The sequence below is a fragment of the Corvus cornix genome, chromosome 7, assembly GCF_000738735.6.
Source record: "Corvus cornix cornix isolate S_Up_H32 chromosome 7, ASM73873v5, whole genome shotgun sequence".
Classification (NCBI taxonomy): Eukaryota; Metazoa; Chordata; class Aves; order Passeriformes; family Corvidae; genus Corvus; species Corvus cornix.
In genome coordinates, this window is record NC_046337.1 from 29103764 (window position 1) to 29121011 (window position 17248).

The following is a 17248-nucleotide window of genomic DNA, read 5'->3' on the forward strand; positions in this document are numbered from 1 at the left end:
AGCACAAAGGTCTTGGGAGATATCTTGTGACTTTTGCTGCTTTGTGATTTCAGAGATTGGATTTAAAAGCAACCTTTTATAATTATTTGATCTTTTAGAGATCTTTGAAGTTTGGGAGTGCAGTTAAAATGCTAACCATTACATGTAGGCAGATAAACTGGGAAGTAAACAAAGAGGTCCAGCAGGAAGAAAATGAGGTTGACCAAATGTTCTATAGAGCTAAAATACTGAATACTGAGAAATGACTGAAACCTCATCATGCAGGAAACTGCAGCAGTTGCCCTGACATAACAAATGCCTCTTAAGAAAAATTTTATATTGTGGTTCTACCCTAAAAATTGTTCACATGCAACTTTTTTTAAGACTAGAAGGTGAATATGAAAAAAAAACCAGAACAGTGTTTCTGAATGATTCTAGGAGCCATGGTTTTTACCAATTTTGAGCTTGTTTGCCTTGCCTGAATGTGAACTCACTTCTTTATTCTCCTTTGAGGTTCAGCCACAAACTTGTTTCCACTTCAGATTTAGAGAAACTCCATTTATGCACAGAGGTAATAGAGGTGCTAATGAAGGAGCAGAGTTTGGTTTCAGAATGTTTTGTACAGACAAAGATGTCCACGAATTACAAAAGACCCCCTGAAGGGACCCCAGTTTTATTTTTTTTTTGGTCTCTTTTCCGAATGGGACTATTTAAAAACAGATGTAAATTTTGCATCAGTTTTGATTCGTCCTATTAATGGGCCCAGTATGCTAAATAATGTTTTACTAGTACCTGTCCTAACAGCACAGCTGCTTCCTGCTGCAGTGGTTACTGGGGGTAGTGATCAAGCAAAGCCTTGACATACGTGCTTGGTTTTAAGCCATATCAATTCTCACTGTTTTGTAGCTGAGTGCATGTGCTGGCACAGAGACACTCACTGTGGTTACTTGCACGTTTTCAGGTTGGAGAGGACTCCCGTCATTCAGGACCCCCAGTTTTGCCAAGACCATCCAGCACATTTAACACAGTCAGCAGAGCTCAGTACCAGGATGTGGTTCCAGTGGGTATGTCAGCATCCAGCCTTTGCTCAGAGGAGTTCTCCATCACTGAGAGGGTCATGGCAGTGTGCATTGCTAGGGTTTCCATTTGCTTGGGATGGGTAGAAGTTACCATTTGTTATGATCCTTCTGTCCATCAGCATTTCCCCACTGTTCAGATGGAACCTTCAGGGCGGGAAGTGTGCATAACCAAATAACAGATGTGTTCTGCCTCCCAAGCTCACTTACTCTGTATGCTCTCAGAATGAACTGAAGCCAGAGAGTCAAGATGGGGCTTTAACTGGACTCCATGTATTCCCAGTGATTTTTACCTTTGCTTTTTTTTCCCCTCACAACTTCTGAGCATCTATTTTGGCAGGATTACAGAAAGTGTTAATCAGAATTAGTCATTAGCTTAACTTCGGTTCTCAGTTACATACACACAGACCTACTGACTTCTGTGCCACCATGTACAGAATTTAGCTTATTAAATCCAACAGCTGTCACATTGTGCTAAATCAAGATAAATTAATCCCATTGACTGTAACTGGCTCTTTGTACTGTGGCATGTTTACTTGAAAACCTCTGCCCATTTAAATCCTCCCCCTTGCCATGGACATGATGTGCATGCTTTGCAGGCTCAGCCATTAGTGAGGATTTGATACGGGTGTTTCCAATGGCCGCTTAGTGTTTGAGAATAGATTTCAGTGCGGTGAAGACCAAGGTCCCTGCAACTTTATTCTAGCAATAAATATTCTGGTTTGGCCTTAACTAAGAGTGTGAGTGCTAAAATATAACAGGAATTGCTAACAGAATTATAGCTGTTAGCAGTGGAAAGGATATGTCACAATGAGATTTGGTTCATATTCAAAAAGTGTGTTCCTTAAATGACAGTAGAATTGGTAGTCTTACATACAAAAGTATTAACCCAATACTTCTAAACTTAAAACTGTGAAGTATGTCATTATTGTTGAAGACTCAGAAGGAATGACATCCTTTGTTTTGGTATGCCCTTGTTTCAGCATGATATTTTTGTTGATGTTTTCAGCTTACAATGACAAGATAGTTGCATTTTTGCGGCAGCCCAATATCTTTGAAATTCTACAAGAGCGTCAACCAGATCTTACCAGGAATCATTCACTCAGGTAAGAAAATTAGTGAAGTTTGCTATTCCCATTTCAGTACAAAATGCTAATTACAATTAGTTACTTTCATTAAAATTAACAGTGGAACATAACAGATTGTAGACTTCTGGTGCATTCAAACATATTCATAAAGCTGTGGGAAATAGTTGTGTACTGTATTTCTGCGTAACAGCCTGTAACAAGGTTGAGGAGAACAGAGGTAATGTATTATTATCAAATAAAAATACCTACAAGAGAATGTTTGGAACAACTGGCATAAGAGATTTGCTGATGTCTTCCAAATGTGCCAAGACAGCTGGATGGCACAGCAAATGTGCCCATTCATTTGGGTATGTGTACAGCTGGGAGCATGAGGCAGAGTGGCATTTGGGTTTGTCCTTATCTTCACAAAGCACATTTACAGAAAGGCTGTCCTGACCTCATGACGTCTTAAGGTAATCTTACATTAATCCGAATTTTTGGTGGCTCTCCAAAATTTACAAAATGGGATATCTACAGATTTTTGCATAGTGCAACAAGATCTGAGGAAGGATGATCTTTGATTGTTGTGTGGTCATTGCAACTCCCTCATATGTTTAGACTTGGAAATGGAATCACTGGCAACTTGGATAGTAGTGACCAGGACTGAAATGAATGTATCTATTCTTCCTTGGACACTAAATTTAAAAAAATGCTGGTTTGGTTGTTGGCAGTCTCTCCTGTGCAGTGCTGTGTTCCAGAGGCCTACCCACACTGGCTGGCATGGCAGCCAGCACTGACACTCAGTTTTTTTCCCTTCTGTGTTACTTATTGATGATCCCTTTTCCTCCATGTCCTGCAAGTTCCCAAAATTCAACAAGCTGCCCTGTTTTGCAGTTTCCCCATGTGTAGTATAACAAGTTTTGTGATGTGACTTCTGTGTTAAAGATGTGGTTTACCCTCTAAAGACATCCTGGCTGACAAACCTGCTAGCAGAATACATGCTCTCTAGAAAATACAGAGAAAGGAAAACAGAAATCTACAGTTCACAGCATGTCAAAACAGTTCCTATGTTGTACCCATATCACTGTAGGCAAGTTTGTCCCACCAGCTTTGATTTGAAATCTGCTGGGCAGTAGTATACAAACAATTTCTGATTGCTTGTAGTTTTACTGCTTCATAATCTTTTTCCCAGGGTGCTTGATTTCCTTTAGTCTGACAGCAATCGGTGTCATTTCCTTCATGTGTGCTGTGGGGTTTTTTAATAAATTAGAGTTCAAATTGCTCACAAGACTTGTTGGCATTCCCCAATTCCGCTTCTAGTAGAACCTTGCTTCCTGATTACAGATTCATAGTTTCCCACAAACTCAGACTTTCTCAAGAAAATACGGGTTTCAGATTAAAAATGGATGATCAGAGGATAAAAGATTCTGTTTTCTGTACCTCCTCATTTACTTGAGATTATATGACCTTCTGTACATTTACTTTGGAAGGAGACTGAAGATATATGCCTTAACTGGCTTGCTTCAGCAGAATGATCGAGGATTTTAATGAACATAGTTTTATTTTTAAATTGAATGGGATTGGTCAGAAAAACCATTCTGTTAAGTTGAATGGTTCCATTCTAATTTTAGTATTTGAAGTTAGTAATTTGATTAGGGTAAATTATCTTCCATTATACCTCTCCTATATCCTTCTACAGCTGATGTCTCAGTAAGATTTCATACATTTTTATGAAGATCCCAGCTTTATTTTGCCTGTTAGTCTTTGAAGACCCTGATTTATCAAATTATTGGCATCCATGTCTGTTTGACACATTGTGAGACTAAGCAACTCCATGGACATTGCTGTTAGCACTTGATAAAGTAAGACCTAACTGAAATCCTGCAGTATGAATTATTTGTGTATTTTTTTTTTTTTGTATAGTGATTAGTACAACTGCCAGTAACCTGTTCCTTTGAGGACCTCAGTGCAGTTGAAGTGGAATGATAATGATATTAAATATTATTATTAATATTACTGTAATTATTCCATAGGTGAGGAGGAAAATCAATGCCAGAGGACAAAGATAATTTGAAAAGATCTTTGACATTTACTGTCTAAAATAATTTCTTGTTCCCTTAAAGAAAGAAGAGATAAGAAGTTGAGAGACTATTAAAATATAAAATGAAAATATACTACATGTAGAAAATTGTTATTCAAGGGTTTCAGTGGTGGAGTGAGAATATTATACTTATCATATCCTTATTAGGCATGTTGCCAAGATTAAATCTTCTTCCAAGCCACTGCAGGTAAAACTGAGAGGCTGCTAAATAATGTAAAAGGCTCCAGGCAAAGGCACCTGTTACACATTAAATATAATTTATGTCTTAACGGAAGACAAAAGGCATATATATTAAAAAAATATCACTCAAATCACAACTCTCACTGGTAACCCCAGGAAGTCATGCATTGCATTCATTTAGAAGGCTGCATATATTAGCTAACCCAGAAAATGTCCTTCTGGTTTCTGGTGTTGCTGCCAACTAAGTGCTAAGGTATATTTTGTAATCCACCATTTATTTCCTCCAACCTTGCCATTTGGGCACTGATGTAAAGTGGAGTGGCTCTGGAACTGTCCAGATGTCCCTGTCCTGCCAATTGCATGGAATGTTTATGACCTCCTTGTCACCGTTGGTAATAGGATGTGGGGTAGATGGACTCCTGAGCTGAGCCAATGCTGCTGTTCTTATACAGAGATCTTTACTTTTCTGTTTGCTTGTGGGTTTTCTCCTCCATATTTGGGACAGGTTTTACTACATGGGTTTGGGTTTTGTTTTCTTTTTCTCCAGAAGTGTAAAGCCAAATGAGAATTTATCTCTACTGTACTATCATACTGATAAAGAGAAAATATGAAAGATGTACTCATATTTCAGAATGCAGGGAAAAGCTCTGCATAGAAAAAGAACAGGAGTCTAAGAAATTGTATTCAGTACAGATCCTAAAATTCTGTGTGTTACCATGCTCAGAATTTAGGAGGCAGAGATTCCACGACAGTGACCAGACTGGGGCTAGGAGAAAGGATGTGTGCTTGGGTGAAATAGAGGGGAGAGATAATACAGGGGTTTTTTTGGGATGATATCTTAAGTGCAGTGTGGTACGAAAACTCTGCCTTTAAAATCACAAGTATGCATTGTAAAGTATGGCTTGCATTTGTAGAGATTCAGAAGAGACAGTGCCTCTTTAACAGTTCACTTTTACAGTAGGAATGTCTTTCCACAGGTCTCAGCCTTCTACTTTGAATTCAGAGTCACAGGTAGTGTGAACTTGAGAGATTGATTTTTCTTTTTTTTTTGTTGATTTTTTTTTACTGCTTGGGTGACTGTACTACCTGCATGAGCATTGAAGAGATGAGGGCAACAGGAGAATTGTTCCTTAGAAAAAATGAACCTTTTGGTTGTAATATTTTACTGCTCACATGGACATGGTGTGGCAGGGAAAAAAAGTAGGGAAAAGCATAACCCAGAGGTTTTTGGTATACTCTGTACTTTTGCTTGTTGCTGTGGTACACATGGATGTCTTATTTGCAAAAGGTATTTGGAAAGGCTTTTTTTGCTTACACAGGGAGAAGATCCAGTTCATCCGGACAGAGGGAACACCCGGGCTGGTGCGTTTATCCAGTGATGCGGACCTTGTCATGTTACTCAGGTAGGCACTGCTGCTGCCCATGCACGTGTGGAACATGCTGTGGGAGCTGCTCAGGAGCCTTGCAGGGAGCAGTGTGTGCTGATGGTGTCACCCAGTCATTTCCCCTTCACTCCTGGGACTTGCAGCTGGGTGAGCTACAACTCAAGGCTCAGATTTTATTTTCATCATGTTCAGTTTCCAGATGGTAGTTGGAGGTCACACTTTTTCATAGGACGATGCAATACGAAAGGCAAGTGCAAGAGCACTCTGCTTGTGATTTATACAGGTGTGCCCAGACTGCCTTTAATTGTCCTGTTGCATCCAGCCCTGATGCTTAGAAAGGTGGTACAGCTCAGACCTTTCTTCAAGAATGTGCCTTGTGCTACTTTTAGAATGCATCTGTTTAGTTCTGTGCTTTGGGAAGTGCCTGTTTATAAAGGCACATACTTGAGAGGTGTTTAGATTACTTAATGTCTCACTTTCCTCTTCACTGTGCTGTCAAGCATTGTCCCCTTTAATAAAGAAAATACTCTTACAGACTTCAAGAAATGGGAAGCTGCTTCTTTACCAGTTTTCATTTAATGAACTCCAAAACCCAGGCAGATTTTTTGCTAAAATTAAACCCTTTAATCTTGATGCTGTATTCTCATTCACTGTAAAAGAGCATCAAGAAATTCATGGGTACCTTTAAAATTGAATCTAGTGAAATAGAATTGGCATTAGTAGTTGTATTTTGAGACCAGGTTGCATAATGATGATCCTTTCTGGTTCCTAAATCTCCAAATTAATTACAGCTATAAAAAAATCTCATTTTAAACCAGTGTTTGGGCCTTTTAAAATATAAATATTATTTCTTTAAAACCTCTTAAGATTTCTATGTGTAACTTGGAGGAAAACATCATATGGCCATGAATGTAAAAAGAACTGTCAGAAAGGATCCATAAAAAAAAATCCAGGTAAAAAGAATTTCTAGGTATTTGTTTGGTGAACAGACTTAGTAAGAAACATCTTTTACTTGAATATTGTTTTCATTGTGTTGGACAGTAAAAGATTGGCTTGCAATTCTTTCTATAGCTCAATTTTTGAAAATAATTTTTACATGTTATCTCAGCAGTTTATTTGTGTTGTGTTTCACATTCAACATACCTTTTGATACCAGATCCATTCTGATATTAGATATTCTGTCCCTTTTTTGATTTGCTTGTGTCAAATTTGGGAAAAGACTGAAATTTTAATATATATATGTGTGCATACACACACAGATGCAGTGATTAGGCTGCAAAATGTTTGGGTTTTTGTCACCTAAAAAGTTGTGTATCAGTAATAGATGAGGCATGAAGTATAACTCAGCTGGAACAGGCTAGATGTGATACCTGTTTCAGCAGGAGTGTCATTAAACATAAAATGTCATGCCAACAAGCTTACCATTCACTACACTTAACAAGTTCAGATGTGATTCTTAATCCTGGAGGTTTAGAATGTTTCTGAATAAGGTTATTGACCCCTTTGTAATGAGAATACAAAAAACCAAAAAAGAGGGCAGCCCATGAATTTTCAAGGCTGATTAACTGTGTTTTAACCTTGAGAACAAATACCCAATTATGTATAGCAATGTCCCACAAAAGTAGCAGTTACTGCTTTCCACTACTTTCAAAATATGCTTGAGGAAATGGCAGTAAAATGTTTTGTAGCACTCTAGGTATGTATAGTGGAAATAGGTGAGTGACTACCAAAGAGCAGGTTAATAACTAGTGCGTTATCCCTAGAAAGTGAAAACTGCCATTTATTCAAATAAACATGTTCTTTCTTCTTTGCTCCTTTTTGCCAGCTTATTTGAGGAGGAAATAATGTCATATGTGCCACCACATGCCTTACTTCATCCTAGTTATTGCCAGTCCCCGAGAGGCTCGCCGGTGTCTTCGCCTCAGAACTCTCCAGGTAAGTAGCTCAGGCAAAGCTTCTGCAGGGGCTTCATGAAACCACTTCTCATACTTGATAAGACAAAGAGTTAGACCTATTTTTGATCAAAGTCAACAACTACAATTGTATTTGACTGTCAAACTTGAACCTTTGCCATGGGCTCACAAGATACTTTGCTGGGTGTATTACAGCTTCAGGGGTTGTGATTTTGTTCTGACTTGTAAAAAAACATGCAAACTTGTTTCTCACAGATGTGAAACAACTGAGTTACTGCTCATGCCAGCATCCTGATGCCTGGAGAATTAAAAGCATAGGTCTAATAACTGTACATTAAAATGGCAGTGTAACGTGGGGCAATGAGGGACAATTTTGTGTAAAGACAGCTTGTTATCCTTTAACACGAGTTCAAAACGTAGCATACTGCAGCTGTCCGAATACTCATGTCAGAGTGGAATGAAACTGGTCTCTCAGATTCTAACTAAGTTGCTGATCAGAGCTAAATCATTGCAAATATGACAAGTTCCATTTGAAGGCCAAGTTTATAGATGTCGCTGTGCTTAGGTTCCTCAAGACAATAGATAAGCAAATCGGAAGTGGCTTAAGGGGATTTCTACAAATTTGAGAACAAAAGTATAAATAAATAGAGAACATTTGAGGTGTAAGCAACTCTAGGTATTTCCAGACAACAACAAGTTTTTATCAGAAAAAGAACTGTGATTGTCATGGGCCTTTCCCAGCCAACAGTAATAAAAGGCTTTGCCTTTTCATGGAACCAGATTAAATGCTACATGTGGTAGCTTTTCCTGCTGTTGGACAAAGGACCTCTGTAAGATCTGTGTGAAGAAACTGTCTGAAGACTTTAATGATCTTATGGCATTCTGCGAAGCAGTGAAATACAATATTCACATTTATTAATATTTTCAGAATGTATATGGTTTAGATATAACTGTTTCCCTTTATTGAAAAGAAGGGAGTGATGAAATCTACATGTATGCATCTTACTTCCAACTGCAAACCTGGCAGTCTTCTACAAATAAAACCAGTTTTGGCTTCCAGAGTTAAGATTTCTTAATCACTGGTACATGCACCAAAGCATGCTGGGCATGGCTTCATTCCAACAAAGTAATTTCAAAATACATTCAGTCTTTAACGTGTGATATTCTCATTTACTCACAGTAGCAGCAGATACTAGAGGATGAACAGTGATGGTTTTAGTCTCATTCTCCTTAAAATTGTAATCTTTCTCCTGTCTCATAGAAAAATATAGAGAGACTATTGAATCTCCCTGTCAGTCTGCAAGCATGCATGTTTGTGTTGGCGCACAAATGACATTTTTGATGAGAAATTGTAAATAGCCCATGTTTCTATGGAGGCTCTGTTTTTTCTCATAGCTAAGCTGGCTGTGCTGCACTGCACGAGGTGGCGTGTTAAGGATCCATTGTTCAGATCAGTCACAATCACTTGTACTTTCTCTTTTGGGAAAGATGAATAGTCATGAAGCAACTCTTTATATCTGCTTTAGAATATAGTCTCTTTGAAAATCAAATATGATTATCACATCACTGGTGGTTTTTAGCTCTTCCATTAACATCTTTTGTTCCCAAGGTGGAAGTAATCACTTTAAGTGCCCAGGAATTTCTTGGCACATGCATCTGATTTGCAGTGAGGACTTGTCATGTGCTGACAGAATATTATGATGCTGATTTCTGAACCATGAAGTAATGTGTTATCAGATTCATGTTTTGTGGTACTCTTCAAAAAAACCCAACTTCCTTCAGGGGTTAACATCAAAGTATATTTTTGTTGCCTTTTTCTGGTGGCTGCATTTTTGTACATACTTTGACCCAAAGCAAAACAAACAAACAGAGGGAAAAGGCCAATAGTTAAAAGGCTGTTTACAGATTCTGTAAGTTTTCAGGAGATTTCAGCTAAGGGTACCTTTAGAACCTCTTGGTGCTGTCAGTAAAAGAGGAAAACCACTACAGATGAATCAATGACCACGATCTATTTTTCCAGAGGGGTCCTTTGTGTTCCTTCTGGAGCCCTGCCGATTCCATGATATTTACTATTCCTCCCACACTTCAAGCCCAGAACAAGTGCCAAGTGTCTTTCTGGTCAGACAGGTCTTTTAAAGACCTGTTAAGTGGCATTCAGTGTTATTAGTGAGCTCACTCGTTCTCTCTCTGATCTCCGCAGAGATACACTCCGCAGCTCCTTCCAGCCCCCACTTCCGCAGGATGTGCTGTTGGCTTTTCCGTCAGACCCACAGGCTTTGTGGCTCCACCCCCTCTCCTTCCCCTCTCTCTGCTCACAGGCAGAACGGATGCACCTCCTCTATTACTGAAAACCTTACGTTCCCACGCCTACCCCCACAGCAGCAGTCAATGTTTCTGTATTGGCTTTGTTTCGTGCAGGGAGCCAAAAGTAACTCGCATAGGGAACTGAGTTAACAGACAGAACTCTGCATAAAAGTGCTGCTGAACTGTTCATTTGCGCTTTCAGTGCATTATAGGTGACCACTAGTTGCAGAGAAGTAGTTGGCAACTTATGTGTAAGTTTGGGCATGAAAAATTTTAAATGTCCTCTGAATTTTTTGTGGGGGATGTCTACACAGCCACACAGGGAGGGAGTTTGACTGCCTCCTTGGCACCTTGCCTTGCAATCAAATCGGTGGAAGTAATTTATCCAGGGAGGCAGTGGAAGTTCTAATGATGGTCATTTTCAGAATAGATCAGACTAAACACCTAGTTTGTATATACTGGACTTGTACATGCAGTTGTAGGCTATTCCTTTTTTTTTTTTGGTGTACAGGTCTCACCTCTCCTTGCTTTTAAGAAATTGACCCTCAAAAACAGTTTTTCAAAGTTAAATTCTCTTAGGTGACCATCGTGTATGTTTCTTGCAGCCACAGGTTAGAAGTTTCACATACTTATGTTTGATAGTCTTTCCATTCTTCCTATATTTTTCTTCCTTGTGACTTCTCCGAGGAGAAACTTCTACTAAGGAATTTCCAAATGTTTTCCTTCTTCCTCTTGATGTAGTCAACAGGGGCAATGCAGAATCCAGTCTGTTTATGCTTCATTCCTGAGTTGTTGTTTTCCGTGATAATATTAAAACCAGAAGAGAATAGAACATTTATCATATGAACTATTATAAAGGTTAGACATAAAGTGTACTTGACAAACAAAAAGTAAAGTCTTTCTAGTTGCTTGTGCTGTTTTTTTAATCCATCTTTTGCATTGACCTGGATTTGCTCCTTTAAGATTAACTTTTTAAAGATGATACTATTGGAAGTAAGCAACCAAAAAATCTTGGATGCAAAGCAGATTTGAAGATATGCAGCTTTTACTCTTTCTAAAGGTGATTAAACCAAACACATACCATGCATACCTTGCTATTAAGGAGTCTTTCCAGTAGCAGATGGGACATTCATCAGTTCATGTCACTGCTGCTCATTCTCTGCTTATTGCTCCCTGCAGGTACTCAGCGTGCCAATGCCCGAGCTCCAGCTCCGTACAAAAGAGATTTTGAAGCCAAGCTGAGGAACTTCTACAGGAAGTTGGAGACTAAAGGATATGGACAAGGCCCAGGGAAATTGAAGTATGTTGAAGCACCTCATGGAATTGGATTGCTTTTCAGGCAGCTTGTCTTGCCTTGCACATCTACAAGCTTCTTCCCCTTAGAAGGAATGCAGATGTTACGGTCACCCAGGCATTTCTGGGAATATAAAACCTGTAATAAAAGACCTAATGCCAGCATGTGATTCATAGCAGAGGATACAGCAAGTTCTGAGCACCTCTGTGTTTCCTCCATCTATGTTTTTGTACAGACAATATTAACGATACGGTGCCAAAAAGAGCTTTGGGAAGAGGCCTGCAGAACAGGAGGCATCTGAATTCTTCCATTAGAGTAACTCCAGTGATACAAAATTATATTTTCTTGTATCTTTTTCCACTAAAAAGAATTAGATAGGCTTATCTTTTGTACATCATTGCCTCTATGGATACCACAGTCCTCTTTAGTAAAGAGGATTCATACATTAAATGTTATTAAATTCTAAAGATTGCCTTAAAAAACTGCTAATATTTTTATTTTAGCACTCTGAATGCTAGAGTGCTTGAAGTGAGGTCTTCCCTCCTTCACTTATTTGCTAATAATGTGATTACGTGCTGTTATATTAAGGATTAATATAACACAAGATACTTCCAAAATTTTGTAAATTACCAAGTCTTGTGCTAGTTATCTAACTCATAGCCATGAGGCACTAGAACATGATTTAATAATTTCCTCTATTATAAGAAGGAGGTTTTCTATTTGGTTTTTTTTTTTTTTTTGGTGGTTTTTTTTTTATTTCCTTCAGCCAGTCACTTCCCCTATTTTGCAGAAATTTGTGCAAAGCTCAGACTTCATTCATGTGAACTTGTTACAAGTTTTGCAAAACTGAAATGGGATTAAAATGATATTGTTTAGACAAGTCTAAAGAGGCAAAGGTTGAGCAGTGTCTGCCTAGAACATAATGAAAACATAAACAGTTAGAGCCTTATCTGTGAAAGCTTTGTCCTGGATGCTTGGGCAAATAACTGGTGAGGAGCATTCGCTCCCTGTAAGATCTGTTCCATTTCTTACACCCTTTTTTTTCTGGTCCTTTCTTCCCTGACCTGTTTGCCGTCACACTGTAGATTTTTAAGCGGAACAGCTTTCCATGTGAATGGAAGTTTTCTCTGGGTTGCTTTCCCAGGCACACAGTGCTGAGCTGTTCAAAGCAGGGCCCAGTACAGCTCCACTGCTGCCTGGGTCCTCTTGTTGCCCAGGTACCTGCTCAGTTCCTGGGCTCTCCCCTTGCATGTCCTCGGCAGGATGGCACAGTGCAGACACTGAGCTCTGCAGGGCCAGCAGGGGCTTTGCAGGAGGCTGGAGGTGGGTTCAGCTGCCTTCCTGCAGCAGCAGCTTCCGTCTGACAGGCTCACACAGAAGGCAGTATTTGAATATAAAGCAAGTGAAGTTTCAGGAAACTAATTAAACACACTTTTTTTGGCAGAGGATAACATGTTTAAGTAAGGAGGATTCTTTCAACTCTTATTTTAGATCTTTATGACACTTCCTCACTTTCACAATTTTTCTTTCAGAAGGTACATTGTGTTTTCACATATGATGCTTCAGTGGGGTTTTTTTACAAATTGTCATAACTTCTAGATGTTTTGTACCATCACACACTCAAGGATAGTGTTGGGATGTGTGTTTCTGGGTTTACCATACTGTGATTTTCCATGGTTTTACTTTTTTCCATGTTAAGAGATTGATTTTTAGAGAAAAGATTAGATTCTTGCTCACAGTAAAACTCACTTAAGGGCCCAGCTTTACAAAAGGATTTCAGACTTAATGAAAATGCCAGCTTCAGGACCTTTCCCCTTAAGACTTTAAAGAAGAACCAAGGTAGACAAAACAAAACTACTCTTCTTTGTACAAGGGACATTTTATTGAAATCTAAAGTAGAGCGTTGAAGGAGAAAGATTAACAGGAGCTTCCTGATCTGGATAAAATTATCCAGCAGAAACATGTATCTCTGAAGTCACCCTGTTACTATCCTGCAGTGTAAATAGATGTTTCCAACTGTGGTTCATGTTCACAAATTGCTGTTTCAAAATAATTTTGCCCTTCAGATTAATCATCAGGAGAGATCACTTGCTAGAAGATGCCTTTAACCAGATCATGGGCTACTCAAGAAAAGACCTGCAGAGAAATAAACTCTATGTCACGTTCGTTGGGGAAGAAGGGTGAGTAGAACAGGGAAGTCTTTGTGGTCTGAGAACTGTGTCTTGCAGCTCCTGTTTCACCAGACTTGTTGTCTAGAGTGCAAAGAGGAAGGACTGCAGTCAGGAAATGCCACATACACAAGCCTAGAACATACAGCTGTTCAAGATGGCTTCTTGAGCATTTTGCAATGTAACATACCCTGCCTTTGCAGAAGTAGTGAGTGCTTATGTGAATTTTCCCAATAGTTGGTGTGTGTTTCAGAATGTTGCTGGGAAAGCAAATTAAAAACCAAACAACTTTCTTGTGTTATTCATGTTTCTTTTCTCTCAGTGCTTTTGTGTCTCCAGGGCTTATTAAAAGACAGCTGCTATTTGTTGGAGGGAGAGTGCTTCCAGAGTAGGCTATGGGCTCAGTCCTTGATTTAGCTCCTGTCTGAGACACTGGAAACAGAAAGCCCTCAGTGCTACAGGACGTGCATACTGTGTCTCCAGGCCAGGGCCTGCATCACAAATAAAAGCAACTGGGCTGTTGCCAGTTGTCAAAAAAACCCCAAATATTCCTGACACTTCAAAGTCACATTCAGAGAACACTCAGTCTGTGTCTAATGAAAGTCTAATGTGTTACAGGTTGTGAGATGTGCTTTGCGAAGCAAGATGTGGTTAGATTTCCTTTGCAAGTGAAACTGAAACAAAGCACTATTTGCTGCTTTTGTGTCTTGATTTGTAGCCCCTTTGTCAGGTCTTAAAGCTTACTTGCCTGTTGTTGATAAGATTCATGAATGTGTTTGTAAATACATTCAAACTTTTCTTCCATGATATTCAGAAAACTGCAGCACAGCTCTTGGAATGCCGTAGTGTGTGCTATTGCCATGCAATGTGTGAGTCTGTAAAATGCAAAGTTGTAATAGAAACATCTCTTACAAGATTAGATAAAATTAATATGTCTTTGAAAACCCCTAAATCCTGTTGTTTGTTTAAAGTTCACTCTGAAGCACTTAGTGTTAATAAGGACACAGTGAAGTCTTAAAATAGAGAATGTTGTCAGCTGAGAGCCAAGTGTGGACTTGTTCATATAAATAATATCACCACGCTGTCTGAGGAAAAACTCAGAACTGGAATGGCAAGGCTGGTGCACAATGAGATTATACTGCATTGACAGAGGAGGGTGGGGATGCAGGAGTGAGGCCTGTTTTACACAGCCTCTACCAGCCTTTACTTTCACAGCCACGGCCCCAACTCAGATTTAAAAATGAAAGGGAAATTTTTTAAATCATACATGAGATAGAGATGGATTCAGATACACCATCTCCTTTCATCCGACGTCAGACTTTTGCATTTCACCACTCAGCAACATGCAGAGTGACCTGGAAATGGGGGTGACACATCCTGTCCCCATTATATCCAGCTTTACACAAGACTCTAGCCTTAATGCAAAAGAATTAAGAGCAAAGTCAAATTAAAATGACGTCAATCCTTTATTTACAAATTTGTGTTTTTAATGAAGAAAGGATGTGTGCAAACAGTATTGTTTCATCAGAGATGGTGCAAGGATATTTATCACATCAAACTACTCATTTGGCCAGGTGAAGAAAGACAGGTCAGGGTGGAGGAGAGGAGGAACACTGAAAGTTCATTGTTTCCTATTTGCTCCTCCTTTTTTAAGATTTTAAGTGGGGGTTTGCTTTTGCATTTTTTTTTCCTCTCGGTAAAGAGATGTAAGTCATCAAGTAATGGGTAAGGAAATCCTTACATAATAGAACATTTTAGTAATTATCGATTTATTAGTGTAAGTGGGGCAACTCAGACATGGTTATTGCTGTTCAAGTGATTTCTATCATAAGTCTCATAATGTTTATCTTCCTCAAACCTTCAGTTTCTCCACTCATCAGTTGTGATGCTCATCTAATGGTTTTTATACACTCATAATTCATGTGGTGATACATTACCAAAATTTAGATGGAAAGAATACAGTTCCTTGTTTTTCCTAAGTTCTGTGAACTACTAGGAGAAGCTGCTTTGCATTTAAGAATGGTAAATCTGAAGTATTAATGGTGCTTCCTAGGAGACATGAGTCATGTTGCCAACAACATATTACTCTCCTGAATATCCAAATGCCCCACAGTTGCAGCTGTTGTGTGGTTGCATACCTCTTGTATGAAGTTTTCTCGCCCTTGTGCCAAGCCTTTAATTGTAGGATAAATCTGACTGGCAGTGCAGGACTCTCATGATTGATTTATTTAACATGACTCACAGTAACTGCGTACAAAGGGAGCTGTATGAAATGGCTGATAGTCAAGCACACAGTTTCCTTTCTATCTTAGGATTTCATAGTGTGTCTGATTATCCCAGAAGTTTGCAAGAACCTTCCAGATGACCCTTTACTTGATATTTGTGCCAAGATTAAGATCCAACAGTTGTCCATGGTATCAAACCATTTTTGATTTTTTTTTTTTTGTAATTTGTTGATGGAATCTATCACTTCTTGCCAGGGTAAGGATCTGTTTCAGTACTTCACTGCTGAAGCTTAATAGAAGTGAAATGCTTCCAAGTGACTGAAGGGAAAATGTTTTTTATTCAGCTGGGGAAAGAGGGTTTGTCCTCAGCTTGATAATGGCACTCAGCCTTTACCTTCCTGAGAGCTTCATCCTCAAAAACAACTCTCATTATGGTTGTCTTCTGTAAAAGTTTATGAGCCAAAACATTCCCAGCAGAAGTTCTATGGGAAAGCTGACCTTCTCTGTGGTACTTCTGTCTGTGCATCGTCTTAGTGCTTGAGTCAAATATTAAATCTTTTCTCTATAAAAGATGTATCTTTCTGTCTCTTTGTTAGGGTTATAATATTCTCTGTTCCCCACTGGAAAACCCCTACTTTTCTCCAACTCTAACAGAGCATTAACATCATACTTAACTCATTTCACTGGTGACCTGCAGAATAATGTCACAATTCAGTCTCAGTGCATTGTCAGCAATGAGTTTGTTTATGGTTCAGGAAGAAGGGGTTATTTAGATTCATTAGTACTGGAATCTTGAAATAGGGGGGGGAAAAAGAAAACAACAACAACAACAAAAAAACCAACAAAGGAAGTGCACTCTCCAAAAGACATTTAAGTGCACTCAAGTTTGGAAGACAGACAAGAAAATTTAGACCAAGAAACATAAATCACTGAAGTAGTCTCAGATTATATTGCTAGGGAAAACAGAAATATTATCCTTCAAATTGTCCTGTGGTTGAAAGTCTGCAAAGACAAAATATGACCATTGTCTATTTTCATTGTTAATTTGTCAGATGCAGATAAGTCTGATGTTGGCTCTTTTCATGATTTTCCTCCTCCCCACCCTGGCCACCCCCAATTATTTGGTTATATTCCTGTGGCAAAGAGGCCATTACAGCTGGAGCCAAAGCTTTTTTCTGAGAGCAGCCCACATGGAGGACTTCATTCCAGTCCTCCAAGCTGTTCCATTTTAGAATAGTCCCTTGAGAGTTCTACATACTTTGGCATTAGGCAACCTGCATGGTTAAGGGTTCTGGTTAAAATCTTACGAAATTTTAATCGAAATATAGTGTAAGGAATGTAGATTCAAAAAAGTGTTTCTTACTTCATAGTAATGTCAGGTTTCTCTTTAAAGGTTGGACTACAGTGGACCATCAAGAGAGTTTTTTTTCCTGGTGTCCAGGGAGCTCTTCAATCCATATTATGGTTTGTTTGAATATTCAGCCAATGATACCTACACAGTACAAATAAGTCCCATGTCTGCTTTTGTAGACAATCACCATGAGTGGTAAGAGTTA

At 38.9% G+C, this 17248-nt stretch overlaps 1 protein-coding gene across 1 annotated transcript in view; it reads left to right on the forward strand.

The window, feature by feature from the left end:
- Nucleotides 1–17248, forward strand: part of HECW2 (HECT, C2 and WW domain containing E3 ubiquitin protein ligase 2) — a 128953-nt gene that overhangs the window by 89792 nt on the left and 21913 nt on the right. Inside the window, 7 exon segments of the mRNA XM_019290524.3 lie at nt 941–1043; nt 2065–2161; nt 5723–5806; nt 7614–7723; nt 11185–11305; nt 13366–13479; nt 17086–17238. Of these exon segments, the coding sequence (XP_019146069.1) occupies nt 941–1043; nt 2065–2161; nt 5723–5806; nt 7614–7723; nt 11185–11305; nt 13366–13479; nt 17086–17238 (782 nt within the window).